The sequence below is a fragment of the Pipistrellus hanaki genome (genome assembly GCF_964339955.1).
Source record: "Pipistrellus hanaki genome assembly, chromosome: 3".
Classification (NCBI taxonomy): Eukaryota; Metazoa; Chordata; class Mammalia; order Chiroptera; family Vespertilionidae; genus Pipistrellus; species Pipistrellus hanaki.
The window spans coordinates 170,656,308-170,679,484 of NC_140505.1; the positions used below are offsets into that span (position 1 = coordinate 170,656,308).

The window sequence follows — 23,177 nt, forward strand, 5'->3', positions numbered from 1 at the left end:
AAAGGTTGAGGTGGTGGTGTGAGGAGACCCTAGCATGCAGGGGTTGAGGGCAGCTCCAGGGGGTTGGTTATTATGGGATGTCTGCATAGAAAGTGGCAGACTGATCATTAAGGGATGAGGGTGGGAGGAGGCCGAAGTGTCCCTTGTAGTATGTGTGGGGTGAGTTTCTGACATTATGGGATATCAAATTGGGGTGGATGAAGAGTGGTTATTATGGGATGTCTGTGGGGGCTGGGGATGAATATTATGGGTTGCCAGGCTGAAGTGCTGGGCGGGTGCTTATTGCTTATTATGGGATGGCCCTGGGGAGGGAAAGGTGACGGAAGAATTATTGTGGGATGCTAGCATCAGAGCCAACTGTGAAGAAGTTGGCAAAGAATGCCTATTATGGGATATCTGGGGGGTAAGGGTTAGTTGCAAAAGGTCTGTAATATTATAAGGTGTCAACAGCCTTGGTATAGATGTGTATGGAGCATGTGTGTGTGCCGGGGGTGCTGGTGGCAGTGGTGTCCGAGTGTATTATGGGATGGCCAGGAGGTGGGTGGTTGCCCCGGTGACACGCGCGCGCGCTTGAAGGGGGCGTGGCCAATGGTTGCCTGAGCGACGAGGGGGCGGGGGTTGCCCGGGAGACCTAGGGAGGAGGGTGGCGGTAGTGGAGGGGGGGGTTGGAGTTGGTTGAGGTTATTATGGGCTGTCCGTGGGGGGGCGGGGCCTGTGCGGTGGGATTTCCCGGCCGGTGTTTCGGGCCCTTTAAGAGGCGACGCCGGAGCCGGAGCCATTTTCCCCCCTTCGGCCGCGGTGAGGAGGAGCCGGAGCGGGAGTGACACCAGGCCGGACCCTGCGGGACCTGCGGCGGCTCCGGGGTGAGGAGAGCGCGAGGTTCCCCGAGGGATGCCCCTTTTCAGCCCGGCCAGCCCCGAGGGGCATCGCCGGTCCCTCAGGCTCCCCCAGACCGGCGCGCCGCCCCCTGCCCCGCGGAGCCGACCCTTCCTCTCCCCACACCCGCTGCAGGGCGCCCGCCTCCCCACCCCCCGCCCCGACCCGGACCGGAGCCGGCTCCCCGCGACTCCCCCTCGGGCTCGGCCTCCCACAATGCCCGGCGTCCGGCCCCTGGCACTCCGCTCCCTTGCCCCCGGCACACGTGGCCCGACCCCCTGCCCGGTGGGAGCCCCGCGGCCCCCCGGGTCCTGCTCGCAGCCCCCCGGGGCGCCCGAGCCTCCACGCCCCCTCGTCCCGCCGCTCCTCCTCGGGGGGACGGGAGTTGTCCCGGAGGCCGGCCTGCGGGGAGCTGCCCTGCTGGGCACTGGCCCCTCCCCGGGCGCAGAGCGGTGCCCCCCACCCCCAAGTGACCTTGTGTCCCGGAGCGCCTCCCCGCCGGCCGCCTCCCCCGCGCCCGCCCGCCCGCGGCCGCTCGGACCCTCCTCCCCCTCCCCCGTCACCCCCGCCCGGCCCGCCGGCTCCCCTCCCCAGCCTGCACCGCTCTGCCCTCGGGGGCGTCGCTGCTCTCCCGCGGGGGCTCCGGTGGGGGTGCCGGCTTCCGGGCTGCCTCGGAGGAGTGTGGAACTAAGTTCAGCCTGAGCGGCTCGGTGCCCCGCCGGGCCGGGTGGCTGGGGGGGGCGGGGGGCGGAAAGAGCGGGCGGGTGGGGGAGGGGGCGGCGCGTCACTGACTGTTCTCCCCCCTCCCCCGCGCAGTGACTCGGGCCAGTGTCGAGGGCCCCAGGCCGCAGGCACGAGCAGCTGGGCCAGTTCCCTGGCCGGGAGCGGAAGGGGATGGCGTCGGGCCTGGGTTCCCCGTCCCCCTGCTCCGCGGGCAGCGAAGAGGAGGACATGGATGCACTTTTGAACAACAGCCTGCCCCCACCCCACCCAGGTAAGTCTTCCCCCCAAGGGCCCCGGGGCAGGAAGGAGGCATTCGGGTCCTCCCTAGGGATTCTGGTGAGACCGGGCTTAGTTTCTCTCTCTCTCTCTCTCTCTCTCTCTCTCTCCCCCCCCGTACAGCCTGAGGAGGTAGAGGGCACCCCGAAGGGAGTGGTTCCCTTCTGCGGAGCTCTTGGGGGTTGGGGGTGAGGGGAGAGCCATGTGCCTCCTGGGCTCCGAGGACAGAGATGCAAGCTTGCTGCACTGTCTGTCTTCAGGAGTGCTCTGCAGTTCCCAGTTGAGGGAGCTCTCCGGGCCGGCAGGCGTTAGGTTGTGTGGGTTCTTGGAGGAATGCAGGTAGCGGGGCCCCCTGGAGGCTGGGTGGTGGTGGGGAGGGGGGTGAAGATTGCCCTGGGATGAGACCAGGTGGGCATCTGTGCTCGCTGGGATCCTGTGGCTGCTGCTGTGGAAAGGAAAGAGGGAGTCTCCGCTGGTTACTCTCTATCTGATTATTTTTAGCTTCTGATCAGTTACCAGTTCTCTGTGCTGTTTCAACTCTGCCGAAGTTTGAATTGCGCTCCTTAGCTGAGATGGAGAGCTCTTTCAGCCAGGCAGATTGCTGGAAGGTTTTTGAGCTGGGGGAATGGTGGGGGCGAGGGGCAGCCTGACCCGTATACTAGGAAGTGTAAGAGAAGGGAGGTGATACTCGCACTACCCTCTTCTTCAGGCAAATGGACACAATCCAGGCTTTTTCCGCCCTAGAGGTTTCTGCTGTGCAGGTAGCCTGGGATTTGGGCTGATGGTGTGAAGTGTTTGTGTAGGTGTGTTGGGGGTTGTGCCGGCTGTATTTTGGGGTGGCTCCTTGAACTGGCCAAACCTGTATGGTTATAACTAACCGTGCCTTATTGGCGTAGCCCTTGTCTATCTCCAAACGATGATTGATGTCTTGCTTCTAATCGGATGAGGTCTCTTCTGTTTCTCCTTCAGAACCCCCAGCTAAGTCACCTGCTTATTTCCTTGATCTTTTTTTCTAGTTTCGTTTTTTTTTTTCCTACATGCCATTTCTTCATGCTCTCCACTTTTTTTTTTTTTTTTTTTTTTTTCCCATTCTGGAGCCTGCTGGTCCTGTTTGTTTCCCAAGGACCATCTTTCACTTCTGCCTTCTCTCTCCTCAGCTCTGGCGGCAAGTTGAGGTGGTCTGGGAGAGAGTTGTTTCTACATTTGGTATTTTCTGAGTTGGAAGTCTTCACTTCCACCTGAGGCCACTTAGGAGAGCGGGCAGACTTGTTACTGAGCCGTCAGCTGTGGCGATAAAAACCTTAGGCCTGAGCCTCCTCACTGCAGGGCAGGGTGCTGTTGCCCAGGATGGCGGCGGAGTGGTAGTCACGATTCCACCTTTTCTGCGAGGGGCATGAGAAGTAGTGACATCCGGCCAGAGCTGGTTGCACATCTTGGCTTCCCGCTGGCCCCTTGGTCTGGAGTTGCCCCCGTTTTATTGGGAGCCGTGCGGGCTGCCCAGGGGAGCTGTGCCCCACGCTGTAGCATGACCCAGTTTTCCCACTTGCCACACCCATTCCTGCCCCTTTCCCAAATCCTCCTCTGTGTCTGAGCCGGTTTGCTGCTGGCCACACCAGTGTCGGTATCTTAGCTGCCTGAGGAGTTTGGGGGTCTTACGTGGATTGGAAGGTGTCTCCTCTGCCTGCATGGGTTTGTCCTTGTCTCCACTTCCAGCGTTTATGGAGGTAGTGAAGAGGAAAACCCCAGAGATGTAGCTGATTGAAATAGGGATTGCTGAGAAGAAGCCCTTAAAGAAAATGATTCTTTCTGGTGAGATCCTGACTGGTGTTCCGTTCCCCAGGGAATGGGAGGGGCTTTCTGGTGCCTGGCCTGATCCTGGGCTGAGTGGGGGGAGGCTGATGGTGCTTTGTCCAGCCTAATGTCTCATGTTCCCGAGTATCTGCCTGGCTCAGGAAGGGTGGAGCCAGAGGCGTTTTAGGGCTACTTCTGAGGGTCAGGAGCTGAGAGCGTGTGTAGGATTGAAGGAAGCATGTTGTCCACCACATCTAGGGACTGTTCTTTTTTCTTGGTGAGGACGTGACTCCCAGATATTGGATAGGTGGCAGGAGGTGGTTTAGGATCTGGACTCCGGGTGGGGGTGATGAGGAAACTGAGTTTCAGAGATTTCTTGTGGGCTCCCCGGCCGCCTGGTAAATCGCTTGGGTATCAGAAACTCGAGGAGAAGGTTGTATGCTCTGGCCACAGCTCCATTGAGCCTTTATTAAATCTTTGCTCTGAGGATTGAAAAAAAAAAAAAAAAAAAAATAGTTATGATGGAGGGAGTGCCAGTCCCTCTCATAGTATTACCTTCGTGTTTGTCTTGGGTTTCCCTGACTTGGATGGTAGGGTAGCCGCCTGAGAACTGTGTCATCCCAGAGGAGGTGTGGGGAGAGGTGGCATTCTGACCAGGTAATGATTTGGGAAGACTTCTGTCAGGGTAGTCTTTCCCCAGCTACCTCTCTTCAACCCATCCCCCTCCCCTGCCACTTCCTGTCTGTCCTATGTTGGCAGCTGGGTGCCCTGGCTGGCTTCTGCGGTCAGGAGCCATTTTCCCTCTCCTCAGTGGGTGAGGCACTCCCTCCTTCTCTCCACTCCCTTCTCCACTACCCCCCTCCTTGGGCGGGGGTGGCTTGGGAAGAAGGAGAAAGAGGAGGGAGGAGGGAGCTGGTGTGCTGGTTTGAATGTCTGTTACAAAGGAAGCTGCCTCCTGGCCTTCTCCTCCCCCTCCATGCCCCTTCCCACCTATCCCTGCCCAGGAGCTCTCTATTACCCCGGGCTTTGTGTGTGCGCCCAGCCAGGGGAGGAGGTGGAGCCAGATGGGAGGAGGGTGGGGGTGGGGGGAGAAGGAGATGGTGACAGCTGGGCTGATTTGGGCCCCTGGGGAGAAGAGACTACTGACCCAGGAGAAGCTGGGAACAGTAGAGCTGGAGATGGGAAAAGGAAATTACATTTGGGATTGGGCTGGCAACAGAACCTGGGACTTGGAGGTTCTGGTTGTTTTGAGCTGGGTCGACCCAAAAGGTGGTTGAAAGGTGTGGTTTCTGGGACCTGTGAACCAGAGATGTAGCTGATTGAATTGGGAATGTGGTGAGATATATACAGTAGTTTTTGCCATCTGGGTAAAACTCCTCATTCCCTGATTGATAGAGTACTTGGTAGCCAGTTACAGGAGGACAAGACCTATTTGTATTACTTGGTTAAATAAGCAGATTGATTTAGCTCACATGTGTCAAACACAAGGCCCGCGGGCCAAATCCAGCCCGCCAGGCCTTGCAATGTGGCCCGCACCGCGCTGTCATCACTGCACTCCGCTGTCAGTTTATGACATTGTCAGTTTATGACTGTTCAGTAAACCATTCGGCCCGCGATTTAGGCTGGATTTTAGATTTTGGCCCCTTCTCTGATTGAGTTCGACACCCCTAATTTAGCTGCATTAAAGATAAGCATATAGAAGACCCCTGTTACGAATAGGGAGAGGAGGCAGGGGTCTGGACAGCTGCCTGAGATGGGTCTAGTCTGGCCTGGCAGGCCTATTTAGGGTCTATCCAGCTCTCTCTCTCTCTTTTTTTTTTTTTTTGTCCTGAGTCTCAGCTTCTTTCTGTGGGGTGTATAGCTGTCTCTTCAGTGGAATCTGGGATAAAAGGTGGGGGAATAATGTCTAAAGCCTCTGGATTAGGCGCTAACCTTTGCTATTGATCTTTTCTATGACTTCCTCTCTTTGCCAAATACATGTAGAAAACGAAGAGGACCCAGAAGAGGATTTGTCAGAAGCAGAGACTCCAAAACTCAAGAAGAAAAAGAAACCTAAGAAACCTCGGGACTCTAAAATCCCTAAGAGCAAGCGCCAAAAAAAGGAGGTGAGTGGGTGACTGGATGCTGTGGGGGAATAAGAGGAAGAAGGGAGGAGCTTTGAAGAGGGTTGAAGGGCTGGGCTGCCTGTTACTTCCTCTGGAGTGCAGGCCACAGGTCCAGGGGACAAGCCTTTAGGGCAATCCTGAGGTCAGCATGTGTGTAGCGTGTGTGTGTGTCTGTCTCCCTCTCCTCCCTTCCCTGCTCCAGCGTATGCTCTTATGCCGGCAGCTGGGGGACAGCTCTGGGGAGGGGCCAGAGTTTGTGGAGGAGGAAGAAGAGGTGGCTCTGCGTTCAGACAGTGAGGGCAGCGACTATACCCCTGGCAAGAAGAAGAAAAAGAAGCTTGGACCCAAGAAAGAAAAGAAAAACAAATCCAAGCGGAAGGAGGAAGAAGAGGAGGATGAAGATGATGATGATTCTAAGGTACCTGGACCTCCGTCCTCAGTACTGATTGTTAACGTTTGTCCTTTGTATCCCAGACACTCTGCTGCCCATTAGAACATTTTCTCCCCACCTATTTCTAATGATTTCCTTTTACCTCTCTTCCTCTGGTCTTGCAAACCTTAGTTTTAACTCAGTTCCCTTAGCAGGTGTAGGCCTTAGGAGTCAGGTCTTTGACCTTGTTCTCTCTGCAGGAGCCTAAATCATCTGCTCAGCTTCTGGAAGACTGGGGCATGGAAGACATTGACCATGTGTTCTCAGAGGAGGATTATCGCACCCTCACCAACTATAAGGCCTTCAGCCAGTTTGTCCGGTAAACAGGAGGGTCTGGGGGGCAAGGGAAGCAGAGGTGGTCTATCATCTCTTCTCACTTCTCTTTCCCTCTCTTACTCATAAACTTTTCTCTTTTTCTTTTTTCTGTTCTCATTCATTTGTCCACCAGACCCCTCATTGCTGCCAAAAATCCCAAGATTGCTGTCTCCAAGATGATGATGGTTTTGGGTGCGAAGTGGCGGGAGTTTAGTACCAACAACCCCTTCAAAGGCAGTTCTGGGGCTTCGGTGGCGGCCGCAGCGGCAGCGGCAGTGGCTGTGGTGGAGAGCATGGTGACCGCTACCGAAGTGGTGCCGCCGCCTCCCCCGGTGGAGGTGCCTATCCGCAAGGCCAAGACCAAGGAGGGCAAAGGTAAAGTGGGACTTGTGGGCGGGCGAATAGCGTGGGCCTAGGATGGCGAAGACAGAGTATGGAAATGCTATTCTGTCAGCCCAAAGACAGACGATAAGAGGGAGGGATTAATGTTGGATTTAGGAGGGAAATTTGGGAAGCTGAACGTGGGGCAGCCAGCTTAGATGGAGAAAATTTTATTATTTTCCTCATCTTCTGCCCTGTGATGTGTATTTGGATAGAATCATCTTACTTTGCTCTCTCCTGATTTTAGGTCCCAATGCTCGGAGGAAGCCCAAAGGCAGTCCTCGTATACCTGATGCCAAGAAGCCTAAACCCAAAAAAGTGGCTCCCCTGAAAATCAAGCTGGGAGGTTTTGGTTCTAAGCGTAAGAGATCCTCGGTGAGAGCCCAGCCCATCCTTTTGGCTGAGGGTGCCATATCTGATAGAGAGGACGCTACCTTCCGTCAGGATCTAGGCTATACAGTAGGCCCTTAGGATGTAGGGAGCTGGCCACAGAACAGGTGACTAGGTTCCATGTACAACAGTCCTTGCTGGGATTCTAGTGCCCCTAGTCAGAGAGGGAGGGATTCCTTTTCTACCTCTCCCCTTGGCTTGAACCTCTAACCTTTTATTCTTCCAGAGTGAGGATGACGACTTAGATGTAGAATCTGACTTCGATGATGCCAGCATCAACAGCTATTCTGTTTCCGATGGTTCCACCAGCCGTAGTAGCCGCAGCCGCAAGAAACTTCGAACTACTAAAAAGAAAAAGAAAGGTGAGTTTCTTTTCTGAATCCATTTGTGATGTGATGGGGAGGGACTGACCGGGGAAGAATCTCCCTAAGGAGATAGGGGTGGGTTATTTTTAGAGTAGAGGATGGTGGGAGGGGGGAGGTAGTTTTTTTCTAATAATTGGGCTTTCCCTCTTCCTTGCCCAGGCGAGGAGGAGGTGACTGCTATGGATGGTTATGAGACAGACCACCAGGACTATTGCGAGGTGTGCCAGCAAGGCGGCGAGATCATCCTGTGTGATACCTGTCCCCGAGCCTACCACATGGTGTGCCTGGACCCGGATATGGAGAAGGCGCCGGAGGGCAAGTGGAGCTGCCCGCACTGTGTGAGTACCTGGCCACCGTGGCCCTTTGGGACCCTCGGGGGAAAGGGTGGGATGGATAAAGCTTTTTTGGGCCTTGGGGTGGGGGTAAGGTGGTGGTGTTGGTGTGGGCTTTGGGAAGCATTCGATGGAATGATGTGTGGTTCAGCCTTGGGTGGGGGGGTGGTAATAATCTGACTCTGCTTTTTCTTTACTGCAGGAGAAGGAAGGCATCCAGTGGGAGGCTAAAGATGATAATTCGGAGGGTGAGGAGATCCTGGAAGAAGTTGGGGGAGACCCTGAAGAGGAGGATGACCACCATATGGAATTCTGTCGGGTCTGCAAGGATGGCGGGGAACTGCTCTGCTGTGACACCTGTCCTTCTTCCTACCACATCCATTGCCTCAACCCCCCGCTTCCAGAGATCCCCAATGGCGAGTGGCTCTGTCCTCGTTGCACGGTGAGTGACTGACCCCAGCCAGGATGAGGGATGGGAGGGGTTTCCAAACCTTCTGTGTGTAGGCATTGTGAGGTGGAGGTGCAGTAGAGGTCGTTGGAGAACTGTAAGCCTTTTAGCCCCGAGACAGGCGTTTTCCTTCCTCAGGTAGACCTGGGAAAGGTATGACTGACTGACTTTGAACGGAGGAATTATTTGCCAGCTGTCTTGAGGGGGATGGTGACTGTTCTTCTAGTCTAGTCTGTCCCAGTTTTGCCACTCAGCCTTGGGGTCATGGTGATTTAGAATGGTTAAAAGGGTCACTTACTGCTTTGGGTTGCTTAAGAGGAATTCTGGGCTATAGGTTTTGTGGGTTTTCTGTTTTCTTTTTGCTTTTTTTTCTGTTTTCTTGTTCTGGGTTATTGCCTTTTTTTTTTTTTTTTTCTTTTTTTCCTTTTTATTTTAGAGAGAGAGAGAAGAAGAAAAACCCCCACATATTGATTTGTTGTTTCACTTATTTATGCATTCATTTGGTTGATTCCTATATGTGTGTGACTGGGGATCAAACCTACAACCTAGCAAATTGGGACGATGCTCTAGCCAACTAAACAACCCGGCCAGGTTATTGTTGAAGTCTAGCTAGCTTTGTTAAGCAGATAGTAGTGATTATGTCACACAAGTCCTGGGGAAAGTCCAGAAATGGAGAGGGAATTCTATTCTCTCCCTAGAAGGGTCCTTGGATTATATCTTACTTGCAATGAGATTTTAATAATTCTTGGATAAGGCCAAAACCGGTTTGGCTCAGCGGTAGAGCGTCGGTCTGCGGACTGAAAGGTCCCAGGTTCGATTCCGAAGGTCAAGGGCATGTACGTTGGTTGCGGGCACATCCCTGGTAGGGGGTGTGCAAGAGGCAGCTGGTTGATGTTTCTCTCTCATCGACGTTTCTAGCTCTCTATCTCTCTCCCTTCCTCGCTGTAAAAAATCAATAAAATATATTTAAAAAAAAAAAATAATAATAATTATTCTTGGATAAGGTTGAGGCTGTGGGCTATACTATCTCCTCCCCATGGTAATGATTTGGTGTTTTTCTCTCAGTGTCCAGCTCTTAAGGGCAAAGTCCAGAAGATCCTAATCTGGAAGTGGGGTCAGCCACCATCTCCCACACCAGTGCCTCGGCCTCCAGATGCTGATCCCAATACTCCCTCCCCTAAGCCCTTGGAGGGGCGCCCAGAGCGACAGTTCTTTGTGAAATGGCAAGGCATGTCTTACTGGCACTGCTCCTGGGTGTCTGAACTGCAGGTAAACCAGGATAGGCCAGAGATGTGGGGGTTGCAATAAAAAGGGTGGAGTGAGTAAGAGTGACTGCAGCTCCTTGGTGACCTCTTTCTTTCTGCTTGCAGTTGGAGCTGCACTGTCAAGTGATGTTCCGAAACTATCAGCGTAAGAATGATATGGATGAGCCACCTTCTGGGGATTTTGGTGGTGACGAAGAGAAGAGCCGAAAGCGAAAGAACAAGGACCCTAAATTTGCAGAGATGGAGGAACGCTTCTATCGCTATGGGATAAAACCTGAGTGGATGATGATCCACCGAATTCTCAACCACAGGTACTAGTGGAGCTGGGCCAGACTGTGGTTGTCTTGGGCATATGGGAGGGTAGGCAGCATATCTACTGGAAGATTGCTGCCAAAGGGATTATGAAAATGGACATTACCAGTAACTTACACTTGGAAGACATACACATTCTATGGTTATTAGCTGGCTGAATCCTGGTTTTTGAGCCATAGGAGACTTTGTATTAGAGATAATTTTTGGTCCAAAGACTAGTATAGTAGAGGCTCTGAATACATATCTGGCCTACTTCCCGGTTTGGTTGGAACATATGTTATTGGAAGTTTTTGAGAGGAAGGCTGATGTAAGAGGAGAGAAGGGTAGCCTTCTGGCTCTGAGGATTTCTCTCCTTAATATTGCAGTGTGGACAAGAAGGGCCACGTCCACTACTTGATCAAGTGGCGGGACTTGCCTTATGACCAGGCATCCTGGGAGAGTGAGGATGTGGAGATACAGGACTATGACTTGTTCAAGCAGAGCTATTGGAATCACAGGTGAGTCACTTTGGTGTGGAGTAGAGTTGCTTCTTATTGAGGACCTGGACAGTGGTGTGATATCTGTCTTTTTCAGGGAGTTAATGAGGGGTGAAGAAGGGCGACCAGGCAAGAAGCTCAAGAAGGTGAAGCTAAGGAAGTTGGAGAGGCCTCCTGAAACTCCAACAGTTGATGTGAGTTGGGGCAGAAGTGGGAGGACACAAGTTACAGGGTAGGACAATGTATCTTGTGTGCTCCAGTCTAGTGATGGTGCAAGTAATAAGTTTATAGCTGAGAATGCTTCATGAAGTCGTTTGCTCTTTTCGTTGTCAGAAAAATAAAAGCATAGGAGGTGGTGGTGTTTTGTTTTTAATTGATTTTTAGAGAGAGAGAGAGAAACACATTGTTTTTTCTAGTTATTGATGCATTCATTGGTTATTTTTTGTATGTACCCTGGCTGGAGATGGAACCTGCAACCTTTGTGTATTGGGACAATGCTCCACCCAACTCAGCTACCTGGCTAGGGCCAGGTGGTGGTGTTTTAAATGACTGAGGAAGTTTTGTGGGATAGGGGACAATCATACAACCAAGCTTTTATGAAACATTGGAACCTGGGTCTTCTTGATCCTTAATTCATGGCTCATTTCCTCTGGGAGTTTTTGTATGAGATGTGGAGATGATTAAGGTTAAAAAGGTGGATTTTGGGGACAGCAGTGGGGATGAGGGAAATAGGATTATCTGGTCGGTCCTGACTAGCAGAATTAATTTATTGCTAAGGAAGCTATGATATGTCTTTTCTCAGAGATCTGTGGGATCCCAAGACCTCCGTCTGCCTGATAAGTTATCAAACACAAAGTTACAATAATTGATGAGGATCTTTTACTCCACAATTTTTTTGTGGCTCCCCGACAAGGAGGCTGTAGTGAAAATGTGTGAGGAGGAGGCAGCTCTGTTATGAAAGGAAGGGAATCTCTTGCTATCTTATGACTTCTTTATTTTACCCTCCAGCCAACAGTGAAGTATGAGCGACAGCCAGAGTACCTGGATGCCACAGGTGGAACCCTGCACCCATATCAAATGGAGGGCTTGAATTGGTTGCGCTTCTCCTGGGCTCAGGGCACAGATACCATCTTGGCTGATGAGATGGGCCTTGGGAAAACTGTCCAGACAGCAGTCTTCCTGTATTCCCTCTACAAGGAGGTAGGAAAGTTGGGGCTGTTACTTTCTTTGTGGGGGTATTTTGTGTTCATCTTCTTCTCTTACACTCTGAGGAGAGAAGAAAGAAGAAAAAATGATTGCTAACTTTGAATGACAGTAAGATAGACACATGTGCACAGAGAAAGATTTGGGGGCATGGAACCATGGGTAGGATTAGTGGTGGGTACGTAGAGCCTCTATGGATTTGTGTTGAGATCAGCAGAACTGTGGGTGGAATTACTATAGAAAGACTTAATGGAAGAGGTAAGGTTTTGCGTTCTCTATAATGGTGGGTAAGGCCTGTGGAAAGGAGTGGGCAGGGCGTTTTCATACATAGAGAAGGTCAGGGTAGGAATAGCAGGCGTGTGCCAATACTTGGATAGTTTCTGGGGCATGGGGTATCGGTGGGCTCTGGGGTTGTAGTGGAATGGGCCCTTTGTCCTTACTCTGTCCTTTGTTTCTTCTCAAAGGGTCATTCCAAAGGCCCCTTCCTAGTGAGTGCCCCTCTTTCTACTATCATCAACTGGGAGCGGGAGTTTGAAATGTGGGCTCCAGATATGTACGTGGTGACTTACGTGGGTGACAAAGACAGCCGGGCCATCATCCGAGAGAATGAGTTCTCTTTTGAAGACAATGCCATTCGTGGTGGCAAGAAGGCCTCTCGCATGAAGGTATCTCCGTGGAAGGGTGATCACTCTCCAGGGGGAGTTGTTATGGGCTTTGTCTGTCTCCTGTGACTGGGTTCCTGGGATGAGGCAAGAAGGATGACAGCTGGAAGGAGGGAAAAGCCCCATAAGTCCCTTGGGTTTGCTGACACTGAAAAAGTTGAACAGTAGTAACCAGGTTGTCGTCTTGTGCAGAAAGAGGCATCTGTGAAGTTCCATGTGCTGCTGACGTCCTATGAGCTGATCACCATTGACATGGCTATCTTGGGCTCTATTGATTGGGCCTGCCTCATTGTGGATGAAGCCCATCGGCTCAAGAACAACCAGTCTAAGGTGAGGGGGGAGGGAGGGAGATTATGGCCTCCAGTATCTATCTTTTTAATACCCCTTACTCAAAAGAGGAGACCTAGGAGGAGAGGAAAGGGAAACACGGTCTTTGCTTTTCTTCATTACTGATAGCCCTTGGTGGCCAGACCTTAAAAGAGAGGTGGAGTTGGGGGTGGGAAACCGAAGTATTAGGCAGTGAAAAAGCTGGGAGTTCTGCAGAGATATACTACAGCCCTTGTAGCATTGAGTTTCACCTCTCTCCATCTGCTTCTCCAGTTCTTCCGGGTCTTAAATGGTTACTCACTCCAGCATAAGCTGTTGCTGACTGGGACTCCATTACAGAACAACCTAGAAGAGCTGTTTCATCTGCTCAACTTTCTCACCCCTGAGAGGTTCCAGTAAGTGTGTGTTAATATATAATCGGCTCATAATTCTGCTTCTGCTCTTTCTGTTGTCCATTTCTTATATCACTTCCCTTTTCCCTCTCCAACAATGTTTTCCTTTCTCTTTCTGAAGCAATTTGGAAGGCTTCTTGGAGGAGTTTGCTGACATTGCCAAGGAGGATCAGATTAAAAAACTGCATGACATGCTGGGGCCTCACATGTTGCGGCGGCTCAAAGCTGATGTGTTCAAGAATATGCCATCCAAGACAGAGCTGATTGTGCGTGTGGAACTGAGCCCTATGCAAAAGTGAGTCAGAAAGAACAAAATATTGACTCCATTTTGCAAATACTGTTAGACATCAGCCAGTCTGCAAAGTGTTTCTTTTTTAAATTTCCTTATTGATTAAGGTATCACATATTTGTCCTCATCCCTCTATTCCCATCCCCTCCATCCCCAATCATGTTGTCACCCCCCTGTCGTCCTTGACTACTGGTTATGCTCATATGTATGCACACAAGTCCTTTGGTTGATCTCTCCCTTTTATCCCCTCCCTCCCTCTGAGGTCCAACAGTCTGACCCATGGCTTCTTTTCTCTGGGTCTGTTCTTGTTCATCAGTCTATGTTGTTCATCATTTCCCCTAGATGGTCTTTTTTTTTTTCTTTTAAAATATATGTTATTGATTTCAGAGAGGAAAAGAAAAGGGAGAGAGAGGTTGAAACATCAATGATGAGAGAGAACCACTGATTGGCTGCCTCCTGCACACCCCCAAGTGGGGATCAAACCTGAAACCTGGGCATGTGCCCTGATGGGGAAATTGAACCGTGACTTTCTGGTTCATAGGTTGATGCTCAACCACTGAGCCATACTGGTTGGGCTGCAAAGTGCTCCTTATTCCTCACCACACTGCTTCAAGGCATCTGGTGACAGGTGCAAGCAAGGCCTAAAGACATCCAATGCCAGGCAGCTGGAGTTCTTGGCTCTTTTTATTTTTTTCTCTTGGTTCTTATGTAGTTAGTCCTACCTTACCTTATTTAAAATGATGGTGGTAGTGCTGGTTAGGTTTCCTTAGATCCAAAGTGAGATATATTGGAAGACCTCAGATCTTAGGACTGCATTTTGAGCCATATGAAGACTTGAGTCTGACTTGCCTTCCTCCCTTGCCCATGCAGGAAATACTACAAGTATATTCTCACTCGAAATTTTGAAGCACTCAACGCTCGAGGTGGTGGCAACCAGGTCTCTCTGCTGAACGTGGTGATGGATCTTAAGAAGTGCTGCAACCACCCATATCTCTTTCCCGTGGCTGCCATGGTACGTTGTGCCACCTCTTGTTCCTCCCTGGGTTGGAACTGCTCTGTGGGCTTTCTTTCAATGTTTTTTTCTTCTTTGCTTCTCTCCTCAGGAAGCCCCTAAGATGCCTAATGGCATGTATGATGGCAGTGCCCTAATCAGAGCGTCTGGGAAACTATTGCTGCTGCAGAAGATGCTCAAGAACCTTAAGGAGGGTGGGCACCGTGTACTCATCTTCTCCCAGGTATTATATGGATTGAGCTGGGACCTTTATGGGATAGCAGTAGACACCCTCAGTGACATGAGGGAAAGAATTTTCATCTGACATTCCCATAATTAAACTTTGTCCTTTTCCAGATGACCAAGATGCTAGACCTGCTAGAGGATTTTTTGGAACATGAAGGTTATAAATATGAACGTATTGATGGTGGAATCACTGGGAACATGCGTCAAGAGGCCATTGACCGCTTCAACGGTATGAGGGAAAGAGTGGCATTGCTCTAGGCATCCTCAATCACTGTGTCTTTGGACCAGCCACTTGTTCTTCTTGTGTATCTGCTTTTCTGTATAGTTTTAGGTCTTTGTCAATTCATTTGAAAAAAAAATTTTTTTAATGTTTTGATTGGAAGAGTGTATTGGACTATTCCTATGAAGTTTTTTTCTTTGAAGTCTTCATTCTTTTGCCTGAAAGAATATTTTCTTTAATCATCTTCATTGTATCTTCAGGCCAAGGAGGGACCAGGATTTATCCAAGTACTTATCACAAGTTAGTGGCAGACCTGTCTCAGTAGCCACCACTTTTTTTAATTTTAGTGGTTTTTTAAAAATTCTCATCTGAGGATATACTTAGAGGAAAGGGGAGAGAGACATTGATCTGTGAGACAAACATTGATTGGCTACCTTCCATATACTTTCTGACTGAGCATCAGACCTGAAACCCAGGTATATGCCCTCACTGAGACTTGAACCAGTAACCTTTTGGTGCCCGGGACAACTCTCAACCAACTGAGCCACTGTATCTGGGCCCTACCTTTTCTTTTTTTAAAAAATGTTAGACTTAACAAAAAGTTTCAAAAATAGTACAGAGAGTCCAAGCATACTCTTCACACTTCTTCTCTTAATAAGTTATATAACCACAGTACAAGTCTCAAAATCATGAGATTAGCACTGGTATTATATTGTTAAATAAACTATAGACTAATTGAAATGTCACCAGTTTCCCCCCTAAGGTCCTTTTTGTATTTCAGGATCCAAGTCCAGATTCGGCATTAAGTTGTTGATTTTTTTCCTGTATATGACAGTTCTTCATTCTTTCCTTTTCTTTCATGACATTGATACTTTTGATGATTACTGGTCAGCTATTTGTGGAATGTTGTTTTTCTCATGTCCAGATTGAGATAAGACATGTTGGGCAAGAATACTAAGAAGCGATGCTGTGTCGTATTGAGGGAGAGGACATGATGATGTGAATGTCTCATTGTTGGTGATGGTAACCTTGACCACTTGTTCAGGTGGTGTCTGCTGAGTGTCTCCCCATGGTAGTTGATAAATATTTTGAGAGATGTTTGAGACTCTGGTGATACCCTGTTTCTCCTTAAACTTTCATGCTGATTTTAGTATCCATCAGTGGACCTTGCTTACAATGATTATTTCTGTGGTGTTGGCTCATGAGGTTTTTTTATTTCTGAAATTCCTTCTATATTTGTTAATTGGAATTCACTAGACACTTCTAATGATGTTTTTGTTTTTTTTCCTAGCACCGGGTGCTCAACAGTTCTGCTTCTTGCTTTCCACTCGAGCTGGGGGTCTTGGGATAAATTTGGCCACTGCTGACACAGTCATTATCTATGATTCTGACTGGAACCCCCATAATGACATTCAGGTGAGCAGAGGTAGCAGTCTTGGTATACAGTAACTTACTAGAAGTGAGGGCTCCACCATCTGGAATTAGTTGTTTTCAGGGGAAAACAATAGATTCTTTTTATGTCTTTTAATGTATTGTAAGCCAAAAATTTTGGGTTATCTGTGGTTCTATTTTTGGTAACATGATGGAGGGTGGTGTTTGGGGGCAGTGATACAAAAGGAAGTTCTGTATGAAGGCAAGCTGCAGCTCCTGCCTAGTTCTGGAATTTGTTTATAATGTAGAACTCTTGGCGAGAGTGAAAGCAGGAAAGTGTGGTTACTTTAATTTCTGGCTTCATTCTGTGCCCTCCTCCAGGCCTTTAGCAGAGCTCATCGTATTGGGCAAAATAAGAAGGTGATGATCTATCGGTTTGTGACCCGTGCGTCAGTGGAGGAGCGTATCACGCAGGTGGCAAAAAAGAAGATGATGCTGACGCATCTAGTGGTTCGGCCTGGGCTGGGCTCCAAGACTGGATCCATGTCCAAACAGGAGCTTGATGACATCCTCAAGTTTGGCACTGAGGAATTATTCAAGGATGAAGCCACAGATGGAGGTGAGCTGGTCAGGAACTTGTTTTGGTCTGGGGCTTGGCTTCTAAAGGGTATCTTTGATACCTAGGGTCCTGGGACTTGGACCTAGGGTCCTGTGGAGCTTGCTTTTTCTACTGGAGCTGCTGAAGCTGACTTTGGGCATATGGATCCTTGATTCTTTATAGGAGGAGACAATAAAGAGGGAGAGGATAGCAGTGTTATCCACTATGATGATAAGGCCATTGAACGACTACTGGACCGTAACCAGGATGAGACTGAAGACACAGAATTGCAGGGCATGAATGAATATTTGAGCTCATTCAAAGTGGCCCAATATGTAGTGCGGGAAGAAGAAATGGGGGTGAGTATGAGTCCAAGGTGTTGCTTTACTTGGTGGTTGATCCAAAATTGCAACTGATACCAGGATGGTATTTAAACAGGAAGAAAATATCTGTAGGCAAATTAGTACATCGATGAGTTGAATATATGTCTTCTTTTGAATATAAATACTATAACATGATTAATCACATTTTTATCTTTGCTGTGGCTGTCAGGGAACCCACAGTTTATTCACTCAAAACAGTTATATTAAGTCTTTATCATAATCTCATTTTCTCTTAGGTTATTTTGTTAATCCTACAAATAAACTGTTTGCTTTTCTTTTCTTTTTTTTTAAAAAAATATATTTTATTGATTTTTCACAGAGAGGAAGGGAGAGGGATAGAGAGCTAGAAACATCGATGAGAGAGAATCATCGGCCAGCTGCCTCCTGCACACACCCCCACCGGGGATGTGCCCACAACCAATGTACATGCCCTTGACCAGAATTGAACCTGGGACCCTTCAGTCTGAAGGCCGATGCTCTATCCACTGAGTCAAACTGGTTAGGGCTATTTGCTTTTTTTTTTTTTTCTTTTCAATTTTCATCTAAGAATATTTTTTCCATTAGTTTTTTTTTTTTTTAGAGAGGGAGGAGAGAAAGAGGAAGGAAGGGAGGGAGGAGGGAGAGAGAAAGAGAGAAAGAGAGAGAGGTGAGAGAGACATCAATTGGTTGCCTTCAGTTCATGGGTGAGGGTGAGGATAAATCTGCAATCGAGGTATGTGGAGGTATGTGCCCTTTACTGGGAATCAAACCTTGGAACCTTCATCTGCTGGATGATGCTCTACCCACTGAGCCAAACTGACCAGGACTTGTTTGCTATTTTCAAGTCTATTTGGAGAAAAGACAGGAAATAAGATACATACCTGTAGACAGCCTGTCTCTCTGTGCCTTTTAAAATACTAATTGTTGTTTTTTCTTTTTTCCCCACTTTCCTTCATTTTCTTGGTCTTTTTAAGTAAAAAAGAAAACAAAAAACGGAAAAATACTAAAACAGTAATAAAATGTGTGGCATCTGTAATAATTCGTTTTCCCAAATGATAATGTTGGGTGTAAAATGAAAAAAATTTGCCTTCTCTGATGGTCCTCTTTAAACCACTTAGCTCAGGGTTCTTTGAATTGACAAAGGTTATGGTGATCTTTACCATTTTTTCTCAAAGTTTCAACTGAGAACTATCTCTCTTGCTGTGTGGTTGTTTTTTTTTTCAATTTTTTTTTTTAAATTTCTTTATTGATTAATTGCTGTGTTTTTCTGATATGTATCTATTATCTTTGTCCTTGAAGGTGATGCTACTAACCTTAGTTATGTGTAACTGGTTGAAAGCCTGACATAGGTCTCTAGATAGATTCAATCAAAACGGCCTTCCTGAAGGTGCTCCACAGCACGTGATTGGGAAGGGAGGGGTGGCACTCTCCCTCCCATTGATAACCTCTGCTAAGGATTACTCAGGTATATAAGTGACCTTCTTGTCGGTGGCTGTAGTTACTGTTTACTTTATAATATTTTAAATTTTTATTTTTTTATAAGATAGTAATTTACATGGTTCAAGATTCAAAAGATACAAAGTTATCTCTCTCACCCTGTCTGGCTACCTAATTCCTTCCCTCCCTATTGATAACTTATGTATCCGGTTTCTTTCCTTTTTTTTTTTTTTTTAATTCTTTGTTTTTTAAATATATTTTTATTGATTTCAGAGAGGAAGAAAGAGATAGAAACATCAATACTGAGAGAGAATCATCAATCAGCAGCCTCCTGCATGCCCCTCTACTGGGGATCAAGCCCATAAACCAGGCATGTGCCCCGACTGGGAATCAAACCATGACCTCCTGGTTTACAGTTTGATGCTCAACCACTGGTCAAGGTGTTTCCTATATGTCTTTCTAAAAGTGTTCTATGTACATAGAAGTTAAATACGTATTCATCCATGCACACACATAAACATACACACAAGTGCATTTTCTCTTTTCCTTTTTAACACAAAAGTAGCTGATTGTTGTTTTTTTTTTTATTGTTGTTATCACCCAAGAATATTTTTCCATTGGTTTTTATTTTTTTTTATTTATTTTATTTTTAAAAAATATATTTTATTGATTTTGTACAGAGAGGAAGGGAGAGAGAGAGTTAGAAACATCGATGAGAGAGTGTCATTGATCAGCTGCCTCTTGCACATCTCCTACTGGGGATATGCCCGCAACCAAGGCACATGCCCTTAACCAGAATCGAACCCGGGTCCCTTCAGTCCCCAAGCCGACGCTCTATCCATTGAGCCAAACCGGTTTCGGCTCCATTGGTTTTTATATTTTTATTTTTTTAAATATTTTTATTGATTTTAGAAAGGAAGGGAGAAGAAAAGAGAGAAAGAAATATCAATGATGAAAGAGAATCATTGGTCAGCTGCCTATTGCACACCCCCTTCTGGGGGTCAAGCCTGCAACCTGGGCATATACCCTGACCAGGAATTGAACCATGACCTCGTGGTTCATAAATGGACACTGAATCACTAAGCCACTCCTACTGGCTTTTCATTGACATTTATTTATTTATTTACTTATGTATGTATGTAGGTATGTATGTGTATTGTTTCCCCCCCACTGATATTTAGAGAGAGTAGAATGGAGAGGGAGAGACAGGAACATTGATGTGAGAGAGACACATTGATTGGTTACCTCCTCCACATGCGCTCCCTCATCAGGGCTGGGGATTGAGTCTGCAACCAAGGTACGTACCATTGACTGGAACCGAACCCAGGACTCGTCAGACCAACGCTCTGTGCACTGAGCCAAATCGGCTATGGTGGAAGTAGTTTCTTATACATAATGTTCTCTACCTTGCTTTTGTCTGCTTAATAAATCTTGAAGATGTAGTCTAAATCAGCACATAAAAAACTCTCCAACTTTTTCCCCCTGCATAGTATATCCTTGTTTGAAAGTACCTTTATTTATTTATTTATTTATTTATTTTTAAAAATATATTTTTTATTGATTTTTCACAGAGAGGAAGGGAGAGGGATAGAGAGCTAGAAACGTCGATGAGAGAGAAACATCGACCAGTTGCCTCCTGCACACCCCCTACTGGGGATGTGACCGCAAGCAATGTACATGCCCTTGACCAGAATCGAACCTGGGAACTTTTTGTCCGCAGACCGACGCTCCATCCACTGAGCCAAACCGGTTTCGGCACCATAATTTATTTTAAAAAATTGAGATATAACTGATATATAATGTTGGTTTCAGGTGTGCACCATAATAATTTGTTAATTTGTATATATGTTGTGAAATGAACATAATAAATCTGGTTAATCTCTATTGCAATATAGTTACAAATTTTTTTTTCTTCTGAGAACTTTAAGACTGACATTCTAAGCAACTTTCAAATATGTGATATAATATCATTATAGTCACCATGTACATTATATTTCCATTACTTATTTATTTTATAATTGGAAGTTTGTACCTTTTGATCCCTGCATCCACCCCAAACCCCAACATTTATTTTATTAATTTAATAAATGATGGACATTTAGGTTGTTTTTAATATTATGCTAGTAGCAGCAGTTTAATTCCTTTTTAAAAATTGTTATCTTATTTTTATTGATTTCAAAGATAAAGGGAGAGGGAGAGAAAGAAACAATTGATTGGCTGCTTCCTGCACTTCCTACACTGGGGATTGAGCCTACAACCCAGGCATGTGCCCTGACCAGGAATTGAACCATGACTTCCTGGTTCATAGGGCAATGTTCAACCACTGAGCCGTGCCAGCTGGGCTAATCTATATATATAAAAACCTAAGCGGCTGAATGAACAAACAACCAGTTGCTATAATGGGCACTGACCACCAGGGGGAAGGCACCCAATGCAGGAGTTGCCCCCTGGTAGTCAATGTGCTCCCATAGCAACTTCTCGTGGTCCACCAACCTTCCGCCGTCCCTCCCCACCAGCCCACAGGCCCTGATAAGCCAATTGGGAATGGCAAGAAGGCCTGATCAGCCCTGATGATCACTACTCAGGTCAAGGGACCCCACCCATGCACAAACTCATGCACTGGGTCTCTAGTTCTAACAAAAGGGATTTGGAATCAGTTAGTGCCGTGATGGGCAAACTGCGGCTTGTGAGCCACATGCGGCTCTTTGGCCCCTTGAGTGTGACTCTTCCACAAAATACCACGGCCTGGGCAAGTGTATTTTGAAGAAGTGGCATTTAGAAGAAGTTTAAGTTTAAAAAATTTGGCTCTCAAACGAAATTTCAATTGTTGTACTGTTGATATTTGGCTTTGTTGACTAATAACTTTGCAGACCACTGAGTTAATAATCCTGAAATGTCTGAAAAAGTAATAAGACTTTCAGAGGAGCATAAACTGTACAGGGACATAGGATACAGGGTGTCCCCCCAAAAATGTATACATACTTTGAATGATTACAAAGTCAGTATTTATTAACATATAGTTCACTTTTGAATTTAAAAGAATCTACAGAAATGAATAATTAAAATTTTATTGATTTCTGAGAGGAAGGGAGACATCAGTGATCAGAGAATGATTGCTTGGCTCTTTCCTGCAAACTCCCTACTGGGGATTGAGCCCACATTCTGGGCATGTGCCCTGACCAGGAATCGAATTATGACCTTGTTCATAGGTCCATGTTCAACCACTGAGCCACACAGGCCAGACAGTAATTTTTTTTTTTTTTTTTTTTCAATGTCTGTTTTCAAACTGATGACCGTCTATTCTGGTCCAGGCACTGCTAATGACTGGTGCCAGTTTTGTACTATAAACTTTATTATGTATTCTCATAAAAAAAAATGGCACTTTATGATAAATCATCTTTGTTCAAAGCTTAGTCTGGCTTCATCCATTATTTCAAACCAGTTAAACCTGAAAAGGAGTTTAAATTAAGTGAGTTGTCAACTGTTAAAGTTTGCATACAATTTTTGGGGGTACCCTATACGTGTAATTCTGTTTTTTGCGCACATTTGATAAACATTGTGAAGTTTAGAAGAGCACAACTGTCCTACTTTATCTGTTGTGAAAATCTTTTGCAGGATTTCAGGAGTGGTTCCATTCTGTCTTGCTAAGGCTCTAACTTCTCTTTTCTTCATTTGCTGTCTCCCAACTGTGTATGTGTCAATAAAAAGGGTAGAAGAAACACACTATATCTTTACCCATCTCTTGTGATAATGGCTCCATTTCATGTTTGACTTTTTTTTTAGTTATGTTGACTGCCGATCGACACATAATTATGAGGAGCCATGTTGTGTCACTTCAATTTCTTTTAAGTTCTTAGGTTCAAGCAGGCACACCAAGTATTTCAGAGTCCAGTCATGCAAAGGAGCTAGCAGAATGGGAACTGTGAGGACCAGGGGTAGCTGGTGGTGCTGACTTCAGCACCCCTGAGTCCTGGCCCTCCCTCTGTCCCAGGAGGAAGAGGAGGTAGAACGGGAAATCATAAAACAGGAAGAAAGTGTGGATCCTGACTACTGGGAGAAATTGCTGCGGCACCATTATGAGCAGCAGCAAGAAGATTTGGCCCGAAATCTGGGCAAAGGAAAAAGAATCCGTAAACAGGTCAACTACAATGATGGCTCGCAGGAGGACCGAGGTGTGTGTGGCCGGCCCCGCCCCCCACCCATGGGCCGTTCCACTAGAGCAGTGGGCCCCGCTCATCTGCCCTCTCTTCCTCCAGATTGGCAGGACGACCAGTCCGACAACCAGTCCGATTATTCAGTGGCTTCAGAGGAAGGTGATGAAGACTTTGATGAACGTTCAGAAGGTGAGGGCTGTGCTTCTCTTCTTGTTTACATATTGCTTGTCGAAAGCCCTACCAGTGTCACTCATGCATTCTTTTCTTCTTGCAGCTCCCCGCAGGCCCAGTCGCAAGGGCCTGCGGAATGATAAAGATAAACCATTGCCTCCTCTGTTGGCCCGTGTGGGTGGGAATATTGAAGTAAGTGCTTTATGATTCTGGGGAGGGGTGGGTTCGTGCTGATATGGGGTCTTTGGTGGAATAAGACCTGCTCCCAC

At 47.3% G+C, this 23,177-nt stretch overlaps 1 protein-coding gene across 15 annotated transcripts in view; it reads left to right on the forward strand.

The window, feature by feature from the left end:
- The first annotated feature begins 598 nt into the window (after positions 1 to 598).
- The window catches only part of CHD4 (chromodomain helicase DNA binding protein 4), a 32,749-nt gene continuing 10,170 nt past the window's right edge, over positions 599 to 23,177 (forward strand). For 2 of the 15 annotated variants that reach the window (XM_084877941.1, XM_084877942.1), the window contains exons 1-28: positions 599 to 863; positions 1,693 to 1,870; positions 5,650 to 5,771; positions 5,995 to 6,189; positions 6,402 to 6,520; positions 6,650 to 6,891; positions 7,145 to 7,272; positions 7,514 to 7,649; positions 7,812 to 7,990; positions 8,187 to 8,426; positions 9,498 to 9,701; positions 9,803 to 10,008; positions 10,375 to 10,506; positions 10,583 to 10,679; positions 11,494 to 11,685; positions 12,153 to 12,353; positions 12,543 to 12,680; positions 12,951 to 13,072; positions 13,191 to 13,364; positions 14,229 to 14,370; positions 14,462 to 14,593; positions 14,707 to 14,824; positions 16,107 to 16,231; positions 16,568 to 16,805; positions 16,968 to 17,143; positions 22,575 to 22,755; positions 22,840 to 22,926; positions 23,012 to 23,100. In XM_084877941.1, coding sequence (XP_084734067.1) covers positions 1,771 to 1,870; positions 5,650 to 5,771; positions 5,995 to 6,189; positions 6,402 to 6,520; positions 6,650 to 6,891; positions 7,145 to 7,272; positions 7,514 to 7,649; positions 7,812 to 7,990; positions 8,187 to 8,426; positions 9,498 to 9,701; positions 9,803 to 10,008; positions 10,375 to 10,506; positions 10,583 to 10,679; positions 11,494 to 11,685; positions 12,153 to 12,353; positions 12,543 to 12,680; positions 12,951 to 13,072; positions 13,191 to 13,364; positions 14,229 to 14,370; positions 14,462 to 14,593; positions 14,707 to 14,824; positions 16,107 to 16,231; positions 16,568 to 16,805; positions 16,968 to 17,143; positions 22,575 to 22,755; positions 22,840 to 22,926; positions 23,012 to 23,100 — 4,215 coding nt within the window. In that variant the 5' untranslated portion in view covers positions 599 to 863; positions 1,693 to 1,770. Of the gene's footprint in view, positions 864 to 1,692; positions 1,871 to 5,649; positions 5,772 to 5,973; positions 6,190 to 6,401; positions 6,521 to 6,649; positions 6,892 to 7,144; positions 7,273 to 7,513; positions 7,650 to 7,811; positions 7,991 to 8,186; positions 8,427 to 9,497; positions 9,702 to 9,802; positions 10,009 to 10,374; positions 10,507 to 10,582; positions 10,680 to 11,493; positions 11,686 to 12,152; positions 12,354 to 12,542; positions 12,681 to 12,950; positions 13,073 to 13,190; positions 13,365 to 14,228; positions 14,371 to 14,461; positions 14,594 to 14,706; positions 14,825 to 16,106; positions 16,232 to 16,567; positions 16,806 to 16,967; positions 17,144 to 22,574; positions 22,927 to 23,011; positions 23,101 to 23,177 lie in introns of all 15 variants that reach the window. The other 13 variants (XM_084877933.1, XM_084877934.1, XM_084877937.1 and 10 more) reach the window with 8 other exon arrangements.